The sequence below is a fragment of the Scophthalmus maximus genome, chromosome 2 (genome assembly GCF_022379125.1).
Source record: "Scophthalmus maximus strain ysfricsl-2021 chromosome 2, ASM2237912v1, whole genome shotgun sequence".
Taxonomy (NCBI): Eukaryota; Metazoa; Chordata; class Actinopteri; order Pleuronectiformes; family Scophthalmidae; genus Scophthalmus; species Scophthalmus maximus.
Window position 1 is genome coordinate 28,542,952 of NC_061516.1, and position 27,284 is coordinate 28,570,235.

Consider the following 27,284-nt stretch of genomic DNA (forward strand, 5'->3'; position numbering starts at 1 on the left):
AGCATCTTGGATGGATTAATAATCCATCCAAGATATATATATATATAATTAACAACAATTAACAAATTTGGGATGAGGAAATTAAACGTCATGGAATACCACAAAGGAAGTCTTTAATGTAAGATGCTATTGAGTTGCGTGACGTGCACCTTATTTTAAGGTCAGGACTTTAGCGGCTCTGATGCTTAATTTTGTCTCATGTCAGCCAGCCAATTTTATGGAAGTGTAATACTAAACCACTGGGTGTCCCCTTTTATGTAGTCTGTCTTCCTCTAAACTCTTGTGCAATTCTAATTAAATGTATTTAAAATCACGTGAAGCCAGGGCTACATAACACTGTCTCTATTAAAGTCAATTCAAGTGAGGCCTGTTTGTTGGGTCTTTTAAGCACAAAATCACAAAGTCTTATCCATACTGTGTCCAGTTGGTCATTCACCCTAAAACACTGGTCATGTCTCTCTTCTTCTTGAAGGGATTTTCTGACACACAGCCCTTATAGAAAATAGTCATGTCACTGTGTGTGTCACTCTGGCTCTTCAGGAAGTCCTCCAGAGTCTTAAGAGAGACTTCCACCACACTGTGGCCAGTCTGTACATTCAGTGCATAGCCCCCATAGCTGGGGAACATAAACCTCACCTCATACGGTGAGTTGCGGTCAAACCGTGGGCAGCAGTACGCCAGCCATAAGTATTTTGGGATTGCTAGGCGGTCCCGGTTATCTCGCCGGGAGGTCGCCCCTGAGACAGTCACCCCTGTCACCATGAAAGATTTGCCATGGCAGAAGTTATTTAGGCGCCGGCGAACATTGTCTAAGTATGGATTCCAGGAGGTTTCCAGGAAGTCTGTGATTAATGGGACCACATTGGTCAGGGTATAGGTGGAGGATTTGTCATCGAGGTCAGCCTGGTGCAAGTCTGGATTCAGAGGGCCACGTCTGTACCCTATAGCATCTGTATAGTCCTCCAACACAGCCTGGCTGTCCTCAATCAGAGGAGCAGAGTCTTCATTAAGGGGAAGTGCTTTCATGTGTCCGCTTTCATCGTCGGTAAGCAACTGTAGAGAAAATCGGAGAGAAAAGGAGGCATCATTCATTTTCGAAGTGACTGTAGCTCAAAGGTCATGACTGAATACTGATGCTAGTGCTGAACAACTCTAATATGCAACATCTGCATTGTCTTTGATTGAAAAAGTTCTGGGTTCTCTCTGAAAACATAATGTAAGGAATGTTTCTCCAGAAGTTATGATCTCAGCAACTGATGTTCCTCCCCTAATTTTGGAAATAATTGTCCGATCACTGTTTTTAAAGCTGAAGAGACATGATGTGTTTGGGAAGATATTTTGAGGACTGATCTGGTGGTCATGGCTGCTTTGTCTTGTATAAACTCTATACTGGTTTTGTCTTCTTTACTATATTCCAACTCCAGTTACTGGCCAAATGGCAATGAGCACTTAAGACGAAGTTTCAAAACATCCCCTCACAACCTACTGGATAATGTCATCAATGCTATTTCTATTTTTCCTCTTTTTTTTAAATAAATGTCTTCAACAACAGACATACATTGGCCGATCAAGAGTCACTCAAGTAGACAAAAAACAGTCTTATCTTGAGCAAAATAGTCATTGACCCGTACAAAGCAATGTTAATCTCCCTACCTGAGGCTCATACATCCAGGGTGTGTCCATCCTCCTCTTCCCATCAGACTTCTGAAAGATGTAGGCTGAGTAGAGGGGCAGGCGGAGGCTACAGTCATACAATGTGGCGTAGCGCACTTTGTCTGCATACATCTGACAGATCCTCTTAAGGCTGGTCCCTGCGATCCCTGCAGGTGGGGTCTGCATGTAGAAAAAATGGCTGCAGTCTTTGAAGCTGCGTGACACAGTGGCAGTCACCAGGGGAGAAGCCATCAACAGGGAGGACGTCAGGACCCAGGTGAAAAGCAGAGGCATCCTCACTCAGCTGGAGTAGATGGGAGAAACAATAGGCAACCAAGTTATTTTCCCTGCATTATGAATGAAGAAATTCTGCATGGTGATGAGGAATTATCTGTTTAACATTTCGTCCAGTATCGGTGTTGGCCCTAAGTTGGTGAAGTGTAAGGGCTGTTGCACAGAGTCTCAGTATGCAAAGCAGCAGCAGCTCGGAGTGAACCGATTGGCTGAATCATTGGCTTAATCTGGTTCTACAATGTCTGTGCAGCCATGCATCTCTGCACAGACTTTTGTCAGGTCCATGTTCTCTCTCAATTGACAAAGTCATTCTGTTCACTGTATTTTCCTCATTTGAGACAATATGCTAATGCACTAGTAACCACCACTCACTGCATCTGTATGCAGTATACACAATCTATTGTAAAACCTGCTTTGTCTTTGCACGTAAGCTCCTGTTGTGTTTGGATCCTTTGTGCCAGTATCAACTGTATAAACGTGCAAATATAAATAAAATCCCTTTGCAATTTTTTTGTGTCTGAGCGATGTCTGACGATGAATATGTTTCTTTATTCATTAATAAAGAATACAGTAATTTCAGATAAATAGATAAATAGATAACGTCAGTGATTAGATCTTATAACACAACTGTCATCAGATATAATACTTCATCATCAATCATTAATATCATAGTATTCATTTCTTTTGGCTTTAATGTGTGTTTTGCTTGCTCTGAGAGACTGTTTTCTTTTCACTACAGTTACAGTGAGGGGGGGGGGGGGCACATTACAAAGTCGATATGGAAGGCAGGGCGAAGGGTGCCAGTTCTGTGATAACATGGCTGCATACTATTGGCTGGAGGGAAGACTTCCAGCTACAATTCAGCTGCCCCTGAAGACAGGGGTCCTTGCCCTAGCTCCGGAGTTGGGGCCTTCACCTCTGTGTGTCCCTTTCCCATGAATCATGGCGATTTGTACTTCTCCTGCAAGTACTGCTGTACTCCCCAGGCCTGAGAGGTACCACTTGTTCATCCCATCAGGATGAAGGCGGAACTCCTTGATCTCTGTTCATCCCGCAACACCCTGACTGTCAAGACGGACCTCCTAGATCTCTTGAGCATGCCGTGCCCCGCTGAAGATGACACCCTGACCATTGTAATGGAACACAGGATAGAAAGAAGGGAAATTTGGCCATAAGTGTAAGTTTGTAACTACAACACCACATCCATGTGTACTCAAGAATATACAGGTGTAATCATTGTTAGTATTATTGCAGATATCATTAATCATATTATTGGTCTGGTTTATAATGTTTGTATATACAGTATGCATTTCATTCTTAACAGTATCTCTATCATGATGTACATGAAACATCCTGATTGTTTTGTCCACTTCATTACATACATATGGGTGGACAAAATATGAGAAACACCTCCATGGCTGGGATTGTAGCGTCCCCTAGTGGAAGCAGACTACGCCACCCCTTAATTTATTATCAGAGAGAGGGGAGCTCTGTAACGACTTCAAGAAATCACAGACACAGGTTTATAAAATATAAAAAATACAATCTTTATTAAAAGTATTTTGAAGTCTGTGAATAGGTTGTTCAGTCAACAGATAAATGCACGAATACCAATTCCTGTAACCATCAACCTTGGATAGGAAGGAATTTTTACAGGAAAGCTAAGGTTCTGTGAATAAATACAAACGGACCCTTCAATCACTGCAAACCTGTAATCAAAAAACACAGCACAGCAGATATTTGCCACTCTGGTGAACACAATTCGAGGAAACCAGCTCCTAAGCAGTCTCCCAAAAGACCCTGGCCCAACCAGCACCAAGGTGGACGAGTTACAAAAGAAAGGGACCAAAAAAAAACAGTTGGGGGCAATTAGGCGAAAACTGAGTGGCCAATCACACCCACTGTCTGCACTGTGTATGGGCTGTATCAATTATTTAAGTAAAATTAGAAACAAGGAAAGATTCCACACAATGTAGGAGCAATATGCTTTAAAATTATGAACTGCATTTTGACAAAGGACCACAGCATGTGCCTTAAGGCTGTTATTGTTTCAGTTGGTGTTGAGGTTGCACTGCAATTAATATTATTACCTAAAACCAACTTTCAAACAAAAAAATAACGTGGGCTTTTAGGGTTTCCTTTGTTGATAGTACTGCCTTACTTACAAAATTGCTAATGGTACACTTCAAGTATACAGGAAACAGATTTTAATCAAATTTGATTTACTCTTTCTTCCCAATTCCCTTATCTCATCCACAAATCTTGATTTGAAATATGTAACTAATTTACATGTATTTTTACAGGTCACACGACAGTTGAATTGGTTGCAATCTGTTTGCCTCATTCATTTGTCGTCTATAAAGTGTGTGGTGTTAGCTTTCTCCACTTTGGCGACTTGGTTTGGCTGGTTTGTTCAGGTGCAGATTATGTATCTGTACCTTTTAAACCCTCAGTGACAAACTAGGATGACCATATTATCAATACCTAATCAATTAATTGCAGACTTAATATCTACATATTATTTAAAAAATTGCAAATGTGTTGGACAGTATTTGGTTTTTTTTTTCCCTATCTGCATCTATAATCCCATCAATAACGTTCACCTCTTTCCAAGCATTTTTTTCTTCACCCATAACATGGTTACAATATGAGCGGAAAAAGCACAGTTCAAAAATAATTTACTAGTCGTCTCATATGACGACAGCATTATTCAACAGCGCCCTCTGGTGACAAGCCCCTGCAACCGTCTCCCCCAAGCACATGCTCAAGTCCTCGCCGCCGCCAAACGTGCGCGGCAGCTCAAGCAGGTCCCTCTCAGGGGTGATTGGCAAATAGCTCAAAAATATGTCACGCATCCCGAATTCCAAGCTGCCGACGGCAAAGTTTGGGGGGGGGGAAACACAACTTTGCGGGACGTCAATGCCGTTATTGTGTCACTACACGTCGCTGCCCCCGCCACTGAGATTTGAGCCCCGCTGTTTTCGGTGAATGCCTTCGGCGCGCTCGGAAAGTGGCCAGTCGCGGCCGCCCCCACCTAAAGAGGAACGCCGTGCGTGCGCGTTGAAAATCGCCGCAGCGGAGCGCAACGCAGGCGCCACCAGCGTCCGAGCTGCTAAATAGGGGTGTGTTTGCGCCGCCACAACATTGGTTAGCCGCTTGTCAATGTCCAGTCACGTGGTGTCACACGGACGGCCATGTTTCCGAAACACAAACAAGAGGAGCAGCGACTGGGAGCCAGCAGACACACACTGATATACGCAGCAGCGACCGTCGGAGGCGAGGGCGAAATAATACATTGAAATACACAGAGCACGACTTTCTGAAAGTGCGATTCTGTCGAATGAGTACGTCTACGGGGTTCCGAGAGACCAGTGCAAGCGACGCGTTGGCTGTAGGCGCACCGTGCAGACAGCCAGCCCGGTAGCTACAAACAGTGAAGGTAAGCCGTGGTTCCTCTTTGCAGCCTGTCTGTTAGCCAGCTAGCTAGCTAGCTGGCTAACGCGAGCTAACGGGCTAGCCTCGGCTCTTGCAGCTCGAGTGCTCCCCGGGCTCGTCTCGTAGCGAGAAAAAAAAGCCGCCTTCACCGAGTTGTTTCGCCACTATAACGCAATTGGGTTTTGTTTTTTCTGGGGGGGGGGGGGGGGGGGGCATTGTGTTTTGCCTTCGCCGACTGCGGTGTGGAGGTGGCCGCCCGCACATTGGCGGAGCAGGCCGGGGAGTCTGAGCCCAACACTCCGCCCCCCTCCGCCATCGCATATCTGGTGTCATTCGAACCCACAAGCCAAGGCCCTCGCGATCAACGCGTACCGTGGGCTAGGTCAGTTAGCACGCTGGCGAAAAATCCACCTCCGCCACACGGCGCCGGTGCTGTGCGTTGGGCCCACCGCCGTGCCCGTGGCGATCGATCCGTCTAACCCCTTCCGACACACCGAGCCGCGGCGATTGGCTCGGGCGACGGGCGGCGTGTACGCTCGCACACCGCCGAGCGGAGCTAACGCCAGCTCGAGCTCTCCTGCCTACACGTTAGCCATCTTTACGACCAGCTTTGTTCAGTTTGTGCGAGTTTCGAGCCCGACGTGCCCGTTAACGTAGCTTGACCGTCCGGCTCTACAGTCGAGCCCCCCCCCCAGCCTGAAATCCCGCTGTCCCGCCACGTTTTTGAACATCAGCAAACATTCACGTGCACAATACGCTGATTTTGTTGTTGTTGTTGTTGTTGTTGTTGTTGTTGTAAGCAGCGTTATTCCTTAAATTTCGCCACTGCAAAAGTTGGCACTACACGACAATCACGTTAAGTATTTGTCTGTTGGGGCCCCGAAAGTTTAGAGTTGAGTGAGTGGGATTAAGTTATTTATTCCTGCAGGGTTTTTTTTCTCCCTCCAATATTGTGATTTTGCTCGATCTTAAATCGCAACTGCCCTCACTGTAATTTGTGCTACAGACGAATCCCAGTGTTACATGTTTTCTTGCTTTTCTTTAACCGTTGCTTTTAAATCCCATTTGCCATCCAATTATCGTTACGTAAAGTATGACTGCCAATGTCACATAATTCAAAGGTGTGTATGAGACGTTGTCATCTTTGCCCTGAAGGAGATGAGCGCGGCAACCAGGTCTGATGAGAATTTTAATCTAATTTTCACCATATATTCCCTGGACTATATTCTGCTGAAATAAAACCCCAAATTAAGAAAATATTGAAGGGAAAAACTAGTAAATTTATGAAACCCACCCTTCAGTGGGATGTAAACTGGACCCGTCAGCAATCAGTTTTGCAGTTAACATGTGTATGTAGTAGTACTGTTAGTTTGCTTTGCCTAGAAGTTGACTGTTTGTTGCAATCTCGTCATTCTGGATTTTTTTTTTTGATTACTCTGTGTTCAGCGGTTGCAATGAGGATATAATGATTTGCAGAAGTTTCATCACTAGCAGAAAAAATTGTGTATGTAATTCTTATTTTAATTTTATATTTATTAAATGAATACCTTGAACCCGCAAACCTTCCAATTCCACTGCGCCTTCCTCTTAAGCACACGGGATGCTAAAAGAAGGTGTCATTGTAAAGTAAAACAACAACATAATTTGGAGTGCACAACATATACATTTGCCCCCGGTTTATTCAGTGTTCTTTTAAGCTATCACTAGTTGGATTCACTAGGGCTTCGGTATTGCCCTACTGGCTTTATTATGGCCATTAAATAAGGTTTAACATGTTTCTGCCACAGACTGCAATCTTCAGGTGCATTAGCATTACATAAGTGTGCATGATTAAAAAACCTGTATCAAATGCAAAATGGTACACGGCCGACATGGTTAGCACAAGGGTCTTCCATTATCGAGCCACAGGGAGGTGACGCTAAGTTGGAGGCAGGAAAGCTACGTAATTCCTTAAAAACAGAAAAGGTGTGGATGAAGTTGACTAGAAATCTATATTAGCATTTCTTAAAATCAGAATTGCTAGTATGAACTGTACCAAAATAAATTCACATCGTGCAGTTCAACTCGTGGCACCAGGGGGTGGCAAATAATTTGTTACAATGCCCTAAAGTCCTGGCCCTCTCTCTTAAATTGCCTCTGTTGCGGTAGGATTCTATAGTTTTGTCTAAATTAATTTTTTTGTCAGGATAAAAAAATAAAAATACCACTCTTGAGAGGCTTTGACTTTTAAGTGTCACGGTAGAGATAGGTGAAGTGAATAAAATCTTCAGTTGATTCCGTAATTACCTGAATCAAGTAGGGCTGCAAGTAACGATTATTTTCATTGTCGAATTTATCTGTCGATTATCTTCTTGATTAATCGATTAGTTGCTGTTTTTTTGACACACACCAAAGATATTAGTTTCCTGTCATGGATGAGCAAAGAAACCAGAAAATATTCACTCTCAAGAAGCTGAAATCATAACATTTTTACCCTTTCCCCCATAAAAACTACTTGAATCGACTATCAAAATAGTTGCCATTTAATTTAGTAGTCAATTAACTGTTAACTGTTGCAGCTCTAGAATCAAGGTGTGCAAACATCCTGCAAGTCCAGTATTTCCACAGAGTCTTGCCTATTTACAAGATTGCACACAGTGGGTTAGTGCAACCACAGAAGGGAGTAGATGCCTTCAGATAAGTTATGATGACCGACTGTAAACAATTTTGTATCGTCTCATATTGTTTATGACCACGTCACCAGACTAGAAGTAATGGGGATATTTTATCAGCGCAAAAAGTGTTTGCAATTCACTGCATTTGATTAAATCTGCGAGTGATGTTTTGAATTTATGGTCCTCTGATACCGTCTCAATATCGATCCTAAGGGCGAAGACACTGCAGTTCAAATACTAGTGAACACGTGCTTAGCTTGCTCGCTTTATGCTCCAATTATAATTTGGACTATCTTGCGTTGACGTTGTCACATGGTTTTTCTGAAGGTTATTTCATGCAAACCGGGGGGGGCTCTAACACCTTGCTTGATAAAAGGGATTTTCTACCTTTTTGCTGCTGTTTAGTTCTTTGATTAGACTGCCATGCACAGAAACCTAGAACCAGATTGTAAAACAAATTTTAAAACCTGAAACCCATAAACTCGCCAAAAAGTCTGAAAAAATAGCATAAGCTAATGCCACTCATTGCTAGGGAATAATATCAGTGTCACTGCATATGAGGGCATGTCCCCCATTCCAACAGTGTTAAATCCCATTTTGCATTCAGCTAGTTGAGATGGTGTTGGTGTGATGCTTGTGCATTATGAGCAGAGCACCATTAAATGGAAAGTAAAACCTCACAATTTTCACGATTGTAAAGAATGAAAATAAAGTCAAAGAAACATTGAGAAAACGTGTACCTTTTACTGTTTTCTGCACTTGAAGCCATGTGTTGTGGTATGAACATACATCTGATGTTAATATCATAAGGGTCCTGGCCCGCATACATGTGTTAATATTAAATTAATTTCCTGGCTTATTGGTTTAGTTACCATCACATTTTCTAGAACTGTCCCCCAACCGACTGCATGCATTTAGAAGCAGCTGGTTCAAAGCATCACTGAAATAGACATTTCTGGATGGAAAATCTCCTTTGAGCAGCAGAAACACTTGCCCACAGAGGAACACTAAACTCTAAATAGTTTTGCTGTGTTATTTATTCACTGAAGGAAAAGCACACTGTTGTTTTTTTCTTCCTGCTCCGTGTGCTGTAACGGATTGATCAACTTGGACCGGTACATTTTAGCGAGTCCAAGGCGCGCTGCCTCATAAATAGTATGTCAAGGCTACACAACACAAAATCAAATTACATTTCCTCTGCTATAACAGCAGAGGCAGACTGCCAAACTCTGAAAATGCACCATTCAACAACAGCAGGAACATTTCCAGCAGCTAATTTATCAGGCGCACACTTCCAACATTGTTACTTCTATCTTTCTTTTTAATTGTCTGATTTCTCTAATCTGATTTCTCTCTTCTTTTCTTTCTCCAGTGGTGCAAAGGGAGGAGGACAGGAAATAAAGGAGTTACCTGGAGGGTGTCCGTCAATCCACATTTCAGTTGGAGTGAGAGGAAAAGGCACGGCGGGAGAGAGAGAAAGGAGTAGAGGAGTGTGTCGCGTCTGCTCTTGGCAGCTGTTCCAGCAGCCGCTTTCATTGTTTTGGCTGTTATTTCGTTCCTGCGTTACCTTTTCGATGAATCAGTTCATACTTTTAACTTTAATGTGAGCTATAACTGCTGTAGTAAAACAAAAAAAAGGAAGAAAATATTACTAGCAAGAGTGTTTTTATTTCGTTCCATCGTTGATTTCCGAGTTTGTTTTTTTTTTGTTTCTTTTTTATGTTGAACAACCCTTTTCGGCGGTGAGTAGCAGGAGCTTCCATTCTCCACAAACTATCGTCGAACTCCCTTCCTTACTTAGTTAGGACCTGATAACCTGGTATTCCTCAAGCACCTGAAACTGGCAGCTATTCTCTTTGTGTCTGTGTGTTTGGGGAGCTCTGTGACCACAGCTTAAGCACCACTCAGCCTTCTAGTCACCTAAGCCTAACTAAAGCCAGCCAGCTCTTGCCTGGTCCAGCCTGCTCCGATCATCTGGACAGGGTAAGGCAGCCAGGGGCACATTTATTCTTCTGCCAATACGTCTTTACAAGTGTTTCTTTTTTTTAAATCCTAAAACTAACCAGCCATTGGCTTCTCTGCAGATACTCAGTTCTGTGTGGACGTGAGGAATATGACTGCTGAGACTCTTAACTTCGGCCCAGAATGGTAACTTATCTGATTTCTTTTCATTATTTTGGCATGTTTTTAAAAAAACTACTGAACTACATTTAGAAGAATTTCCTAAAGAAGAGTTTTGCGAGCTAACAGTAATTAAAGGTCACATCAAATCTCTCATCATTCTGAGTATTCTTAGGACTTTTCTTCCAAGTTGGTTTCAAAACATTTTGTGCTGATGGTGGCGCTAAAATAAAGGTCATGGGGCCAATTACTAGCTGGGATTTACCTATGGGAACTTCAGTATCTACTGTGTTATATGGAAGTGTTGAGTTACCTTTTTTGTACCAAAGGAAAAATCCATAGTTGTGTAGATTAGAGCTGAAAACATCTGCCATTTGACACAATTAATCTGCATTTATTTTTAGAACCAACACAAAAATGCCACATATTTGCTTATAATATGAGAGGGCATTTTTGTGTCATGATAGTGAACCATATATCTTTGGGTTTTAACAGTTGGTTGGAAAAATTCCGCCATTTGAAGACTGGAGGAAACCGATTTTCTTCTTTTCCTATTTGACATCTCGTCAACAATTTACTTACCAAAATAATGAATGGATTGATTAATTATTGAAAGAATGTTTGCATATATTGTTCTGGACTGAACACCATTACTGGTCTTAACAAGAAAAGAAATGTACGCCAATTATTGACTAAGCCTCCACATGGAAGCAACAGTGATTGTCTAGAGTTCAGTGGGTTTATGCCATTTAAGCTGCTTTCACACATGAACTGAAGTGCAGACATTTTCCTGAACCTTTCTGGGGGGGCTGTATGTGAGAACGCAAATGTTGCTCCAGACGTTTTCCGGAATTTTTCCTGCCAGCCCCACAGTAAAATGTGTGAAAAATGTTAGCAAGCCCATGTGTGAATACAGCAGGAAAATGTCCAGAAGATTCACGATGAGCGAGTGGACGCTCTGCCCAGGTGGCACCCCTCGCCTGAATGCTTGGGAAATGTTCCTGCTGTTGTGAACTTGCCTGACTCAGACAATATCCTGCTGCGTTTCTTCATATGTGGATGTCAAACTCTTTAAAATGTCCAGCCCAATTTTCTGGACATTTTCCAGAGTTCATGTCATGAAAGTTCATGAAAACAGCTTTAGTGACTTTGGTTGTAGTTTTCAAAAGCTGTTTCCTTTACTAACTAGGGCAAAACCGTTTTTACCCGATGTCAGAATGTAGGTTCCGTCACAGCCGTGTCCTGTTCCTCACTTTCTACCACTTTGTCGGTTCTCCTCTTCCTCAGTCAATGTTTGTGTAGTGCTTAATTTGGGGGGTGGGAGGGTGGATTGGTAGCGCTCCATCTCTAACAGCCTGTGACTGCTGTGTGCATTCTTGGTGCAGTGCCAGCCTCGCAGAATATTTCTCTCTTTGCACATCTGCAGCTGCATTCCTCTCAACGGCCCCTCCAGCCCACTTTTTTTTATCCTTGTGCCCTTTTTAACATCGCTATAGAGCACATCACACACAGCTGTCTGGCCAGCATGTTAACACGTCTTTTAAAGCCTGTTAGCGTCAGAAAGTTATTTGGACCATTAGAGGTTTTGTTGGCAGTGGAGTCTGCAAGTATGTTAGTCATCATGACGGAATTCAAAAGTGAAATGAATCTGCCACTCGTTCAGTTCAATGTAGCATTTATGACACAAACCGTTTGCTCTAGTGTATGGACAATCCTTGAGATTTGACGCTTTGTCTTATTAGGGAGGCTAGCTAAATATAGCTAAGGTAATAAATGTTATGTCGATACAAATATTCCATTAATATTACTTCACACTCCACCCACTGGCATGTTTCTCAGCTTTCCTCTTATTATGCATATTAGTCGCTGCTCCACTTTTTTTTTATCCTCTTTGATATGCCACATGCTACCAACCGTTCTTTCATGGTGCTTTCCTTTACCTTTAACAGCCCCCACCTACCTCCGCGTCTCTGACTTACATATGGTTCTGATGTGTGGCTGTGAGTCGTTCACACACTTTGTAGAGGCATGTGAATGGAGCCATTGTTAAACAGCCAGCTTTGGAAGCCGGTCTGCGAGTAATAGCTTTTTAAAATGAAATCTTGAGATTGGAAAGCTAATACATCATTCTCGCTGAGCCAAGACAATTCAGGGCGACCTGCGTAGGAGGATGGGTGATTTGTTACAGAACATTTAGTAAATTCTTTATTTCCCTGCTGCAAGATGGATGCTATTACATTTTTTTTTCTCCAATTCCGATGAAAATTTGTACAATGGCTCTCTCCCTTTTTTTGTTCCAATTGCCAAATGCGGAATTTACACCAAATTGTTAAGTGATATTTCTCCAGTATATGTCATCAGTCAAGGAAAAAGTGCTGCAAACCTGTGGCTTTAAATTATCAGTGTGCGGTTGCACCTGTTGAAACTCGGAAGCTCGGAAACTTAAAGCTCTGGTCACCAGTTTGATTTCTCATGCGTTGATAGCATTTTCTACTGTGGCGAAAAAAAACTTCCACCCATGTCCTGTCTGTTTAATCCAACGCTGGGACGTCCTGTGGTCTGTTTGAGATTCATGCAATAAACATTGACGTCAAAAATACATAATCCCAGCTCTTACAGAATGCCATGGTCTTTCCCACACAGGCTCCGTGCACTGTCCAGTGGGGGGAGTGTGACGTCCCCCCCTCCTTCCCCCGCCATGCCAAAGTACAAGCTGGCCGAGTACCGCTACGGCCGAGAGGAGATGTTAGCACTTTATATCAAAGACAACAAGGTCAGTAGGTTTCTCTGAGAGCGCGGGAATCACAGGAGAAGAAAAATATTATATATATATTTTTTTACATCATGGTTAAAGGTTTAAGGATGACTTTTTCCCCTACACCCCTTTTCGTTGTTGCTCTTCTTAGGTCCCAGAGGACATGCAGGATAAGGAGTTTGCTGCTATTCTGCAAGATGAGCCCATGCAGCCCCTGGCACTGGTGCCTCTCACTGAGGAGGAGCAGGTCTGTCACAAACTTGCCCACACAAACACACTGATACCTCCCAATTTAGGACAGGATCAACCTATTACATGGCTTTCGCAATACAACATCAGCTCCAGAGCGAGCTGCCGTTGCTTGACAAATGTGACTGTCGGCTCGCATGCCTTACATTCCTCCCTTTTGCTCTTTCCATTCTCTCTGCGCAGAGGAACTTCTCCATGTCTGTGAACAGTGTGGCGGTGCTGAGGCTCATGGGAAAAGGGGTCGGCGGGGCTGCCCCGGCTGGAGTGGTCCGAGGACGAGGGGCCGCACGAGGCGGTCGAGGTAAAAAGAAAAAGAATCCCATACACTCATTAGAAGAAGGAAAAAATTGCAAATAAAGAACTGCATTGATTCAGACTCATGTTAAATCCACTTGCTCTGAAACTAACATGAATCCAACAGCAACAGAAATGCTGCTCAAACTCTTGGCTAAAACTATGTCACTATAACAATGGCTCCTATCCAGGGAAAGCAAAAGAGTTTATTCAAGCCAACCTCTTTAGTGTTTATTTCCCCCTTTTCTTCCACCATCTTGATGCAGCACACTTCCTCTTGGCCTTTCTAAACAGCCCTCATTTTGACCAGCCACACCTGTCTTAAACCTCTGGGCTTATGATAGGGCTGAAGGATTAATTGTTTTCAAATGGAAATCGCGATTTGAAACAGCGCAAAAGGCTGCCGTTTAGAATATGTTATGCAGCGGATCTGACCCAGGGTTTATACATTGCTGTCACCCTATCAGTGTGACAGTCATGCCCACCAATCAGAAATGCCGTGCTGCGCACGTACTAGCCTCTGCGGAGCCAGAAGCAACGTTTGACAATTAAGTCCCAAAGAAATGGGTATTTCGGGTTTGAGCCGACAGATGTGGAACCAAAGAGGGTATTGTGCAACCAAAGAGGGTATTGTGCAAAGCATGTTGTGTAATAGTCACTACATCCCTAGGCAACACCACCAACCTGTATCAGCGCTTCAAAAAGCACCACAGGCAGCTACATGACGAGTGTACGGCCAATAAGTCAGTGAAAGTAGTGAAGCCCCATCTAGCAAGAGTTGCTTGCGACTGTTACTCTGTATGTAAATGTCTCACGTAGGTAGGGCTGAAACGATACATAGGGTAATTTGATTACAAAAAGTCATCAAGCTTCGTTTAATCAATGTAACTTGTGGCATGAACTGTGTTTCCACACGGAGGATTATTACCGTAGCACCGCTGCCTTTTGCTGTGGATGCTGCAGTAAAGATTTACGAGCCGGTGCAGATTATAAAATGAATGAAGAGACCGAAAACAGTGAAACAGGCGGTAGAAAATGACAGAAAGTGTACAGTACAGTAAGTGTGGGAGCATTTTAAGTTGATAAAAACAAAACCTCGGTCCTTCGTTGTCCTCGGAGTAGGCCGACGGGAGGTGTGGCGCTTTGAGTGGAGGTGGCTATTGCTTCTGAGTGGCGTAACTTCTGTTGTGAATGGGCCAGTTCATGGAGGATGTGCGTAGTGTGTGTGTACGTGCGTGCAGCGAGAGAGTGAAAAGAGCGGAGCAGCTAGAAGTCCGGTGTGTATGCTAGCAGCAGATATGCAGTAAATGTTGCAGCTAAATTTCCAGTAATAAATGCAGCAACGCCTCAGTTCCACACAAAAGTCTGTGTCTGTTTAACGGGCAGGATAAAAGATCAACACTACTGTAAATTAAGCAAAAGTATTTCTTATCCGATTACTCGATAAATTAATAGAATAATCGGTAGAATACTCTATTACTAAAATAATTGATAGCTGCACCGTGAGGTAAAGAACACCACGACTATTCCCTCGTTAAATGTTAAATCTCCCTCTCTGTGTGTGTGTGTGTGTGTGTGTGTGTGTGTGTGTGTGTGTGTGTGTGTGTGTGTGTGTGTGTGTGTGTGTGTGTGTGTGTGTGTGTGTGTGTGTGTGTGTGTGTGTGTGTGTGTGTGTGTGTGTGTGTGTGTGTGTGTGTGTGTGTGTGTGTGTGTGTGTGTGTTTTATCAGGACGAGGTCGTGGTGAAGGTGGATTCTACCAAAGAAGTATTGAAGAGGTGGAGGTGGGTTTCGGCCGCAGTGGGCGAGAGATACACCGAAGCCAGAGCTGGGATGACCGGTAAGAAGAACCTTCTGCATACACAACCGAACTTCAAGAAGTGTCATTAGAAGGGTTCAAGGTCATATACTCCATGATAAAAGGTTATATCGTCATTGGTGAGAGGAGCTGTCATCAAGAGTATTTAACTTTATAATCTGCTCTGGTGTGTTTTTGTTCATATGTCTTGCTTTTGCGGGCATCTTCTCATGTCTGCGTAAACTGAACAAACTTCTTAAGTAGTTTTTCTGCATGGACTTGGATAAAATGCGTAAATCTGTATCTTCCAAATCGAGTGTTTAAGTGGCCATCTATCTTAAATATAAAAACTAGATCATGATTTGAGATTGTGTTCCTCTTGTTAATCAATTCACTGGTGCAATTTCTCACCATTTCCTTCCCTTCCTCAGGGGTGAGCGTCGTTTTGAGAAGCCGCTGCGGCGGGAGGTCGCGCGTCCTGGCTTTGAAGACCCTGCTGGAGTTCCAGCGGTTCCAGGGAGGAAGGAGTACACAAGGGCTGACAGTGATAACTGGCGCACCCTCCGGGAGGAACAAGAGGAGGAGGAGGGAGGGGAACCAGGTAGCAGCTGGAGACTTAACGGACCCCGCAGAGATGGTATGATCAATACAAATATTAATTTACATTCCTGGTCTTACTTTTCACCATTGCCGTTGGTTGTTCATAGTATTTCCTGCAACTGAGCCGGTCTGCTTCCTGTTAACACCGGCAGGCGCAGTAACTGAATGGTCATGTGATATTGTTTTCAGGTGTGTTACTATCAATGGAGATTATTTCTGACACGTAGCTGAAACCCATGTCTGGACTGAGATTGTGTTTGTTTGAAAACTCTCATCTGTTTTAAAGCTAAAATGTGTTGGTATGAATGTAGCCTCAGGGTGATTGTTGTTTTTGAGGAAGAGGGGAGAAAAGAGGATTTTAGCGAGGAAGAGCCAGTATCACTGCAAGCCAGAGGGAAAAATTGACCCTGCCATTGCAGGGCATTTAAAACCATGAATTCTCAACCTTTGAGGCAGACAGAAACATGATATTTAAAACAGTTTGAGAGCCTAAACCTTTGTCCTTACGATAGGTGTACACCAGCCTTTTTGGTACTTGGTGTAATCAGCAATACAGTGGGTTTCAGGGAGAAAAAAATAGGAGTATAATGCAGTATTTTCTACAAGACACAGAAGCTGTGTTTTTGGCTCGAAAAAGAGCTTCACGCGAAGGCTTCTTCATTTTGTGAGGATGTGACAGGTAAAGGTTTATGAGATCAGATGACCTTCTGCAAACATCATGTCTAAACTCATTTACAGTAGCTATTTTATCCACATGACTGCCTGAGCTACTGCCATTACTTGGCAAGAATGTTTTTCTTCTAGGAAGCTATTTTAAGAGGGAATCTACTTTCTATTTTGATGACTCCTGATTATTGCTTTTCATATCATGGTCACTGATGGTATTCGGTGTCTTCTCTCCATCAGATGGTGGTCCTCGCTCAGCAGGCTGGCGGGAACACGTCGGTCCAGGCGAGAGTCGTCGGAGGAAGTTCGACTTCGACTTCCGGGACTCGGAGGGCCATGTCGGTGGTCGTCGCCGTGCAGGCAGTGAGGGACTAGAGGACGACAGGGACGGCCTGCCTGAGTGGTGTACAGATGAGGAGGACGGGGAGATGGGCACGTTTGACTCCTCTGGAGCTTTCATGCCTATGAAGGTGTGTGTGGGGTTGAATTGTATTGCCTGCCCTCATGGGTCTTCATGAGCATTTGTTACACTTTCATTTCCTCTAAATCTACGTACGGTCTTCCTCTTTCAGAAGGGTGGCAAGGAGACAATCCTGGAGGATGAGTTTGAGTTCAAGGGGATCGAGGAAGAGGAAGAGGAGGAGAGCCTCACTGACACCGAGAGGAACAGCGCTGAAGGAGACAGAGAAAAAGGTAAGGAAATCATTTTTCTTTTATTTTTTATGATTTTAGAGTGTGTTTGCACCCTGTTCCATACTAGTTGGTCACTGGCCATTAAAATAAATATGTTACATTATAACATTGGCTGTTTATTTTATTTTTTTCATTTCTACTCTGCTGCCCTTTCACAGAGAGTAATAACTCTGTTGTGGTTGATGGTGAGGCAAAGCCAGCATCCCCTTCCTTTTCTCTTCCAACACACTGTACCCCTCCATCCCTGGAGCTTCAACCCAGCAACGCAGGCCCAGTTGTGGAGAATACTCAGCTGAGCAACAGCCTCCCTGTCAAGGCCAACAGCATGCCTGGTGAAGGTATATCAAGATCCCAGTCTCCCTGTACTTCCCTATGTCAAATGTGCTATTGACTACACAAAGTTTATTTTGACGAGCCAATTAAAAAAAATAAGTGTTATTGCTGTTCAAGGATCCCACATTTATGGCAGGTTTAGTATAGTATTGGACAATGCTGCAGTATGCATTTATGAATACATTGTTTTGATCCGCTGTATATTTAGAAATATTTAGATTTTTCCAGAATGGTTTTATGATTCATGACATGTCGTCTTTTTGTCAAGTTCTGCCGTGTGATTGAAGGTTATACCTTTTGAAGCAGCAGCACTGTCAAAATGAAAATGTGGTTAGCCACTGAAAAAGAATCTGTCATTCAAATTATGCAGTATTCTTTACTTGAAAGTTCTTCTGGCACTATACATGAATGTTTCCTTTTTTCGCTTCACCGTCTAAACCTGATTATACATATTGTGAAGCTTAAGGAGCCTTGTGCTGACCCTGTTACCTTAGAGGGTTTATTCTTGTGTGCGTGCGTGCAAATGTGTGGGTGGGTGTGTGAGCGACTGGTAGTTCAGCCATGTTGATATTTTGGTTTGATATACAATATGTTTATCCCCAGTCATTTAATATCTTGTTTACTGAATTCGCTGTTCCTGCTGTATCAGATACAGAGCCTGTAGGTGGCTCTACCCCCCGACAACCAACATCACCCTCCCATTAATAGAAATACTAAAAATAGGCCCCATTGTTTCACTAATCTTTGTTCTTGCTGTTGTTTTTGTCAGATGTGGCTCCATTAGGGGGCATCAAGACCCAGCTGAGCCCCAGCGCCACAACCTCTTCCAGTCTGCCTCCCCCACCCCCTTCCTCTGCTGCTCCTCTCCTCCCTCCATCTGGAGGAGACAATGAGGACGACGAGGGCATGAAGCACCTGCAGCAGGTAAGAACATCAGGAGGCACATTTCAAGTGGCTCATAACAGAAACTACACTTTATGCTGCTGAGCAATCTCTTTTACGTTGGATACACAATGTATCTGTGAACTCTGTTTGTGTAGGAGGCTGAGAAGATGGTGGCGTCACTGCAGGACACCTCTTTGGAGGAGGAGTGTTTCACCCAGGCTCTGCAGCAGCAGCAGGAAAGCAGGAACACAGCAGCCGCTCTACCACTGTCTCATGAGGCCGCCATGAAGTGGTTCTACAAGGACCCACAGGGGGAAATCCAGGGTACACTCACTAACTTTGAAAACTTAGTCTTGTATACAATCACACATGCAAGTATGGAATATTAATTCATAAATATTGCTCTCCTGGATTGTAGCAATTTGTTTGCATTGTAAACTCATCTGTGGGTCCTACCGCTACCAGGTCCTTTCACCACAGTGGAGATGTGCGAGTGGTTCCAGGCAGGCTACTTCACCATGACCCTGCTGGTTAAGCGGGGTTGTGACGAGGGCTTTCAGCCCCTGGGGGACGTCATCAAGATGTGGGGCCGTGTGCCCTTCGCCCCAGGGCCCTCCCCGCCGCCGCTGCTTGTGAGACAGCCACCACCGGCGCAGCGCACACAGCCCACCCGGGTGCCCACCGGGACTGTGAGTCAGAGCTCAGTCGAGAGGGTGGGGAGGGGATGATGCCAAGAAGGAGAATAAATATTGATACACTGTTATGTTATTAGTTAATTAATTAAAATAAATTTTAAGTCAAAAGACAACATGCAGGGCTTTATTTCAGAGTTTCTGAAATGACCCCCATGACACAAAAATTGCTGCTGTCATGTTAATTACTTCATTGCTTTAGAGCTATAACGATTAACCGATTAGTATTCAATTACTTAATAAATCGACCAACTATTTTGATAACCGGTTAATCGGTTAAAGTAGTTTTTATGGAAAAAAAGTCAAAATTCTCTGATTTCAGCTTCTTAAATGTGAATATTTTCTGGTTTCTTTGCTCTTCTATGACAGTAAACTGAATATCTTTGGTGTGTGGACAAATCAAAACATCATGTTGAGGTTTGGGGAAACACAATCAACATTTTTCACCATTCTATGGCATTTTTTGGACCAAACGACTAATCGATTAATCGAGAAATATAATCGAAAGATTAATCGATTATGAAAATAATCGTTAGTTGCAGCCCTAAATTGATTACTCTCTATAGTCTGTGAATTGGAAAGGTCCAGAAGAAGTGGAGGAATATTCAAAAATGAATCCTCTGTCACTAGAATGACATTTCAATGCCCTCCAGTAAAAGTCACTGGCTGTATGTAAACTCCATACCATCCGTAACACAACAGAAATATGTGGCATGGTCGATGTTTGTGCAGCAATGACAGCCTGGTGCTCAATTTTGAGCATGTGTTTGCTGGCAGAGGAAACTTCTGTGGTAATAAATAATGGGCAATTAACTGTTAAATGCTGGTATGTATAAATGCCATTGGAAGAACTTTGCCCACCATATATGGCTAATTGTGTTTGATATAACTGAGTTTGAAGATGCATCGTACTGACTGGAGATCCCTCTCTTCCTCTCCCTCCCTCCCTCCTTCCTTTTCAGGGAAACCTGGACCAGGAGCGCCTGAAAAAGCAACAGGAGCTTGCCGCAGCAGCTCTTTATCAGCAGCTCCAACAGCAGCAGCTATTCCAGCTCATTAACAGGTGGGCCCATGGGGGGGTATGACGGTTTAACCTCACATCTGGACTAGTTTTCATTAATTTGGCTTTGTCCTTGTGTCTGTCATTTTACATCGGCAGTGATTTTTTATTTTATTTTTTCTTAAATTTACGTTTTGGTCTTGGTTTGTTTGTGTGTGTGCGCGTTTGCAGGTGCAGTGAGCAGGGTATGATGCCTTCGATGAACAGGTCGATGTCAGTGCCAGATACAGGGTCCATGTGGGACATGCATACCTCAGCTTCACAGCCGTCAGGTACTGTCTCGCCTGCTGCTGGTTACTCATACACACACAAACACACGCTCACGCAGTAAAAACTCAAATGCTGAATCATGTGCGACTTAGATGATCCAATTTCATTCCCCTGTAGGCGGTGAAGCCAGTCTTTGGGACATAACAATGAATCCTACTACTCAGGGTCCAACTCTCGAACAGCTTCAAAAGGTGGGTAAAGTCACAAGCGTGTATGTATTGTGTACATTTGCAACGTTTCACACTGCTGATCTATGTCAGTTTCATTGTATTCTGCTCTCACAGGAAAATTATTAAAAGGAGATTGTGTGTGCTGCTAGCCAGCAATAACCATAGGAAAGTTGTACAAATTACATATTCATTTCTGAGAAATGCTGAAGCCAGACATTGCCATTTACGCTTTAGCTCCAGCAGGAGAGGCGAGACGCTGAACTCAGGGCGAAGCGTGAGGAGGAGGAGCAGCAGCGTAAGAGGAGGGAGGAGAAGAGGAGGCAACAGGAGGAACAGAAGAGGAGGGAGGAGGAGGAGCTCTTCAGACGCAAGCAGGTGTGTTGAAGAATCTTCTCTTCCACTTTTATCAAATTTTTTTCATAACTGCCAATAATACCCTCATATCCCTACAAAATTAAAAAGTAAAAGCTTAGATAAATTATGTTTATACATTCTGTGTTGTTAATTTTGAGATTAAAGTGGGTCATCACTATGTTAAATACAGATTCGTTATCATATTATCCCAGATTTAAGGGGCAAAAATGTATACTGAGTCAACTGGTCCAAGTGTAAATTTGTCAGGTGCCATTTCATGTAGTTCACCTCCAGCTATTCAATGTTAACAACTGTCATGTCTTCCTGTAGTGTCGTCAGCAGCAGGAGCTGATAATGAAACTGCTGCAGCAGACCCCCCAGCATCAGGTTGCCGGGGCAGGCGGCTCGGGCTGGAGTGGGGGTTCCTCTTCTGGGCTCACCAAAGCAGGGAAGTCCCAGGCTATGGCTCTGATGGAAATGCAGCAGGAGGCAGAGAGGCTCCTGAAGCAGCAGCAGCAACAGAGAGCCCAGCAGCTGAGAGAGCGCGTGAGTTTCATATTTCTCAAATTCTGAGGGTTCGTACATAGATGCTGTCAGTATGTTGTCAGGAATGAGGATGGAAAATTCCATATTTGTATTTGTCTTAACCGGCCTGATGTGTGTCTGTGTTTCCAGCACTCTGGCATGTCCATGGGGAGCTCCTCCATGGGAGGGCAGTGGGTGGATGGGGTTGGCATGTGGGGTGGGCCTGGAGGTATGGAGGGTAAGAGTGGCAGTGGAAGCTCTTCAAGCAGCATGGGCATGTGGGACGAGGCTGTGAAGAACCAGGCCGGCCTGCGTGGCAACACCAACAACAACATGGGCTTGAAGAACAGCCGCAGCAGCCCGTCACTGAGGTAGATAAAATCCAATTACATAAACAATCAAATAAAAAAATGATATGTTTGCTGAATCTATACTTTGTGCTTATGTCTTTCTGTTGCACACTATTGGTCAATATGCGTGTATCCCTGTCTGTCCCGTGCAGTGAGCAGTACATGATGCGTCGTAAGCGGACGGAGGAGGAGGACAAGCTGCTGAAGCTGCTGCAGGGCATGAAGCCCCAGGATGGCTTCACCACCTGGTGTGAACAGATGCTGCACGCTCTCAACACCTCTGCCAACAACTCCAGCTCCTCTCTGGATGGTAGGTCGCTCAGCTTTTATGTATTTAGCAGTGGCGAGGGTGAGGAAAGTTCACCCTCACCTTAGATAGTTGATTGAAATGTGTTAAATGAGACATACATTTATATATATATATATTCATATATACGTGAGGGAATTGACTTTAACCTCTGCCCCCACAGTTTCAGGTTTACCAAAGATTTAAACTGTGTTTGTCTTTGTTTAGTTGCCACAATTGTGGCATACCTGAAGGAGGTGGAGTCTCCCTATGCAGTGCTGGACTTCATCCGGTCCTACCTAGGGGACACAGTGGAAGCCAAAGAGTTCGCCAAACAGTTTCTGGAGCGACGTGCCAAACAGAAAGCCAACCAACAGAGACAGCAACAGCAGGTAGGCCTGAGCTCATACAGTTTTTATCCCCCCGGCATGTGATTCAGGGGGATACATTGACCAGTATGTTCGACCGACTGTTTCCAAGCAGAACTCTGAACACATTTGGATTTTTTTTCATGAAACTTTACCGTAATGTTAATCAGGTTGATTTTTGGGGTCTTGGTCAAATGGAGAGCAGGCTCTCTATTCAGAACTTTTCATCAGTAAGCAACAGAAAAGACACCACTCAGTGCACTGTTTACAGGGTATGGATATGGATTGACTTGTAAAAAAAAAAATAATCGTCTGTTTTTTTTTATCATTGAGGAAAATATAACGACTTTGTGTAACTGTGATAGCACTAAAAGATCTGCTCTCTCGGTCTTGTTGTGTTAGAAACATGACATCAGCTCCGGATCCAAAACTAGAGAGTAATAAAAATAATCCACTAACTGGCTCAAACTTTGACACAGACCTTCCCTCTGTGTGAAGCAAGGAGTTGCCATGTCCTCTGATGGCTGCTGTCAGAGCATAGTGTCTAAATATATCACCTTTTCATGGGCAACTACAAATGACACCATTTACTTAGTACTCTGTGCCAAATGTTACTTATTTCTTTGTCATTTAATTTTATTTATGGTGGCAGATATTAACCAGAAAATTAATCAGAAAATCAAGGTGGGAATGTAGATTTATTTCCGAAAAAAAGTTGAAGAATGCGGCTGCCTTCCAGTAACATGTACTTGAACTGTGCACCTGTAATGTTCAGATTTACAAATGAAGAGATTAGATCCTGTTTATATTGTGAGCGAGAGGAGTTCACATGTTTGTGAAACTTGATTTCACTCGAGAGTCAGTCTTGTTAATTCTTAGCTGAGTGTGTTGTTGGTGTGACCTGTATAAATTCACCCTCTCTTCTTTATAATCCCAGTTATCAAAGGAAGTGGCTGGATTGAACATGAACTTCCCTCTGCAGGTAAACCCATTTGTGTCTGTATACTCATGCACATTAACTCGTACAACTCATACACTTGTACACATACCGTAAACACTGGTGCTGATTGGGTTAGTGGAGGAAGTCATTGTCCTTGTTGTTGTTGTTGTTGTTGTTGTTGTTGTTGTTGTCTCCTGCTGTTTCAGCAGTCCTGTTATTATTTGACCCTCATAAATAATTGTTAATGGCCAGGTGCTGCTCTTTGCTAAGTAGACAAAGAAAAGTCTGTTTTTATTTCCTCTTGTTACATTGCCCCAGTTTCTCATTTACCACAGTCTCTTCTAGATAGCATGGAATATTAAATCTAATGAGGCAAGCAAACTAAGTTGGTTTTCATTTCAGCAGTTATCTTTGTCACACTATCCTTGTAGTGTTAGTTAATCTGTTTTTGAAGTTCAACAGGTAGTTGTATACCTGCATAATCCACCCTGGCTAAATCCGCTCCTCTACTCTCTCCTTCTAGGAGTCGATGCGAGGTATGAACCCAAGCACACTGCAGTCCATGTTTCAAGCCAACCACATGGGCAAGGCTGGTCTCTACGACAACCAGGGGGGAAAGATGAAAAAGAAACAGCCCATGATGCTGCACTCAGACCCCAGCATCTTAGGTATGCGCCTCCTTACATTTTAAGGATCCTACGTTTTACTTGATTCATCTGGAAATGTAATGTTTCTTTAAGGAACTTTGCCCACTGATTAGCATTGTGGTTATGCAGAGCGCAACCTGCCAACAAAAACGAGCTACACACTTCCACATCAAAAGTAGATTTTACCCAACCACACAAAAAAAGCCAAAGAGGAAAATTAAATCCTTGGCAAGAATCAAATGGGGTCTAACCAAAGCAACAATTGCATTTCTGAAGCAGCAACAGAAGGTAATACATCTTCCTGATGACTTGGTTGCACTCAGTCCAGGTGGTGAGTAGGCTGTAGGGAGGGAAAGGTGCCTGCTTATGTCTGAAGTTAATTTATTTAGCCGAACACATAGATGGGATGTGGCTCCCTGATGGAAACAGATGGCCAAACAAATGTGCCATCGATTAAAGTGGAGTCACTGGTTCAGATGCAACATTCTGCAGGCTGAGTTCTGTAAGCTCTCCAGTTAGGTACACCTAAAATGCCTAATGACAATCGATTTCATCTGAATGAAATCCAATTCTATTACTCGCTAAATTACAAATTCAATGTACCTTATTTTTTACGCTAAAACACAGATATTCCTCCAGAAATGTCACTCTATTTTGCTTGGATGTGCATTTCAACTACATTTTCTATCTTTTTACTACTTAGAAAAGGTATATGAACAAATATAAATGCTTTGTGATGCGTTACTGTATCAGATAGTTGTTTCTTACATTTTTAATACGGTTTTAACACTTCCTAAATTGAGAGGATCATATAATTTCTGGATGTATCTTTATCCTGCCTGCGCCGTAAAAGCCTGCCCTTCAAACTCCCCCGTGTCCCATCGGGTCTCTGATCTCACTCTGCTCTCTCTGCCCTCCCCTCCTCCCTGCAGGGTACTCATTCCACAACACGGGCGAGTGTCTGAGCCTGAATGAGATGGAGATGGTGGAGGATTACTGATGTGACGCAGCGCAGCAGCAATAGCTACCTGAGGCCTTCTGTCTTTTAATCAGACAAACCTGATGACGAATGTGCACTGCTGGGGGAACCGGGGTTGGGGGGGGGTGGGGGTAGGAAGGGAGCGTTTGTATGTGAGAGGGAAGGGGTAGGGTGGAGGCGCCTGGATCTGTGCCTCCCACTCTTTCCTTCCCTCTGGAAAGAAGAAAAGGGCTCCCTGCTGCACCAGTTGATCACTTGAGCAGGGGGGAAGGTGGTGAAATGGGGTGAGGTTAAAAAGAAGATGGGTATCCTCTGGCACTCAAAAGATTAAGCACCTTATACTGAACTAATGCACTTTATTGAGATGGGATTTGAATAGTTTTTTTTCTTTTCGTGTGTGTATGTGAGAGTGTTTGGAATCAGTGCACATACAGTATGTGTGCATACACAATATCTGTGTGCATGTGCATCGGAACTGGAAGGGGGCGGTGAAACAGTCGGTGGGATGAATGGTCGGGTTGTTAGGTTTTCAAAGTCAGGGGGACCTTTAGTTGAAACCTTATCAGAGAGCAAATCCTTTCTCGAAAGACAAACACTGTTGATATTTCTCTTGTTTAGCATTTTTTTACGTTTATATAAAAAGTAAAGCTATTGAAAAAATGGATTATAAAAAAAACTTGAAGATTTGCACTTGCCTAAAAAAAGAAATAACAAAAACAACAAAAAAATCAAACAAATGGGGATAGTTATAGAAGTGAATATTTTTTTGTGAATGTGTATGAATGACTGCGGCGAGAGTGACTGACGTGAGATGGATGGTTTGTGTCAGTGATATACCTGCACAATTTTTCTTTTTCTTTTGTTGCTTACCAAGATGTATGAAACATAAGAGGCCATTTTGTCTTTTTTTTTGTTTGTTTAAATGGTAATTTTGTATTCTCATGTTTAGAGCATGTGTGTGTGCGTGCGCGTGCGTCCCTTCTCCAAACAGGGACTCGGATCTCCATGTTTTGAGAGAGTATGAATGAGAGAGAGAGGGCAATTGCACAACACATCCTTTCTCTCACCAGCTCTTCATCCCCAGATAGACGAATTAGAAATGCATACATTTGTAAATGTCAGCTTTTGCGCTCATAACATGATGACCACCACTAGTTTATTTCCCTTAGCTTCTCCCCATGGGGAGCTGTCTCTAGACCTGTGAGGACTTGTAGACAGGGCGAATCATGAGGGACATTACTGTGTGTGCTTCCGAATGAGACTGTGTGTGTGTGTCTTTTCAGAGTGCATGTTCATTTACTGTTCATAGAAATGAGTTGAGACTACAGGTACTCATTTTGAATACATGGGCTTTTTTTTTCTTCTTTGGTATGTGTATGAATGCACATTTGTGCCTAAGAACTTGGATCGAGTGCGTGGCCATTGAGACATTAACTCTTTTTTGAGAGCAGGTGTGACGTGCGTCAGTGCTCAGCACAGTGTATGTAAAGTATGTAAGTTTGCATCGTAAATAATTCTAGTTCAGTCTAGGGGTGATCCATCAGAAGTTTAGTCCAGTGTGTTTTCCTGGGGTGTGATCACGTTGCCTTTTGTCAGCTCTCGAACTTGTGAATGAAAGGTGTCGAGTTTCTGACTCTGAAAAAAAAAATATATATAGCATCTTAATGTGCAAGTGCACAAGACGGTGCATGAAATGTTAGCATATTGTGTTACTTATTCGTTGTTGCAATTTGATAATGACGAGTTTTCTTTTTTTAATGAAAAATATATATGAATATATACATTATATACAAAGTTTAAAAAGTATTTGGACTAAGATAATGAGCACTTGGGGCTGCTATTTTTGTTGTTTTAAAAAAAATTGTTTTCCTTAATTTGTTTTTCAATTTTTGTTTCATTATCGCCATGTGAAGTGTGTGTATTATTTCTTCTTAAGAAAATATTGAATGTATTCCAAAAAATGACAAGAAACCCGTGCTGATACCAGATATTATTTTTTTTTCCTCAGAAGATTTCAAAAAAATGGAAACAATAGAAGAAAAAGCTTCAGAGTTTAGCGAGGTTTTTTTTTTTTTTACATTTTCACAGTAGAGAAGAAGAAAAAAACTTGGGATGGAAACAGTTGAACACACTGCCTCTACAATCCTGGTCATACAAATGGTGACTAAGAACTCAAAGAAAGACTCTTTCTATTCCATACTGGAGATTTGGTTGT

At 43.1% G+C, this 27,284-nt stretch overlaps 2 protein-coding genes across 3 annotated transcripts; one reads left to right on the forward strand and one right to left on the reverse strand.

Annotated features, from left to right (window-relative positions):
• Positions 1-53: 53 nt before the first annotated feature.
• si:dkey-85k7.11 (endonuclease domain-containing 1 protein) lies at positions 54-6,024 on the reverse strand. Its single transcript, XM_035624312.2, has 3 exons — positions 5,794-6,024; positions 1,654-1,957; positions 54-1,053 (listed from the first exon to the last, which is right to left on the reverse strand). The coding sequence occupies exons 2-3, from the start codon at positions 1,945-1,947 to the stop codon at positions 433-435; spliced, it is 915 nt and encodes a 304-aa protein (XP_035480205.1). The 5' UTR covers positions 1,948-1,957; positions 5,794-6,024; the 3' UTR covers positions 54-432.
• gigyf1a (GRB10 interacting GYF protein 1a) lies at positions 4,805-26,768 on the forward strand. 2 transcript variants are annotated; one of them, XM_035624311.2, is made up of 25 exons: positions 4,805-5,386; positions 9,409-10,019; positions 10,121-10,184; positions 12,801-12,930; positions 13,064-13,159; positions 13,345-13,462; positions 15,185-15,293; positions 15,683-15,888; positions 16,758-16,987; positions 17,090-17,210; positions 17,369-17,548; positions 18,313-18,467; positions 18,584-18,752; positions 18,894-19,117; positions 20,083-20,183; positions 20,352-20,452; positions 20,568-20,641; positions 20,864-20,995; positions 21,305-21,520; positions 21,650-21,870; positions 22,002-22,159; positions 22,364-22,527; positions 23,441-23,485; positions 23,967-24,111; positions 25,023-26,768. In XM_035624311.2, the coding sequence occupies exons 3-25, from the start codon at positions 10,150-10,152 to the stop codon at positions 25,088-25,090; spliced, it is 3,198 nt and encodes a 1,065-aa protein (XP_035480204.1). In that variant the 5' UTR covers positions 4,805-5,386; positions 9,409-10,019; positions 10,121-10,149; the 3' UTR covers positions 25,091-26,768. The 2 variants fall into 2 exon arrangements, with proteins under 2 accessions (XP_035480204.1, XP_035480203.1); XM_035624310.2 differs by having other exon boundaries at positions 4,809-5,386; positions 20,855-20,995.
• The last annotated feature ends 516 nt before the right edge of the window (positions 26,769-27,284 follow it).

Excerpts from the sequence above, each read along its gene's own strand:
- si:dkey-85k7.11 (XM_035624312.2), bottom strand. The coding sequence starts at position 1,947 with ATGCCTCTGCTTTTCACCTGGGTCCTGACGTCCTCCCTGTTGATGGCT. Across the intron at positions 1,054-1,653 it reads CCTGGATGTATGAGCCTCAG|TTGCTTACCGACGATGAAAG; the intron begins GTAGGGAGATTA and ends TTTTCTCTACAG.
- gigyf1a (XM_035624310.2), top strand. The coding sequence starts at position 10,150 with ATGACTGCTGAGACTCTTAACTTCGGCCCAGAATG. Across the intron at positions 20,453-20,567 it reads CTCAGCTTCACAGCCGTCAG|GCGGTGAAGCCAGTCTTTGG; the intron begins GTACTGTCTCGC and ends ATTCCCCTGTAG. Across the intron at positions 22,528-23,440 it reads AACAGAGACAGCAACAGCAG|TTATCAAAGGAAGTGGCTGG; the intron begins GTAGGCCTGAGC and ends TTATAATCCCAG.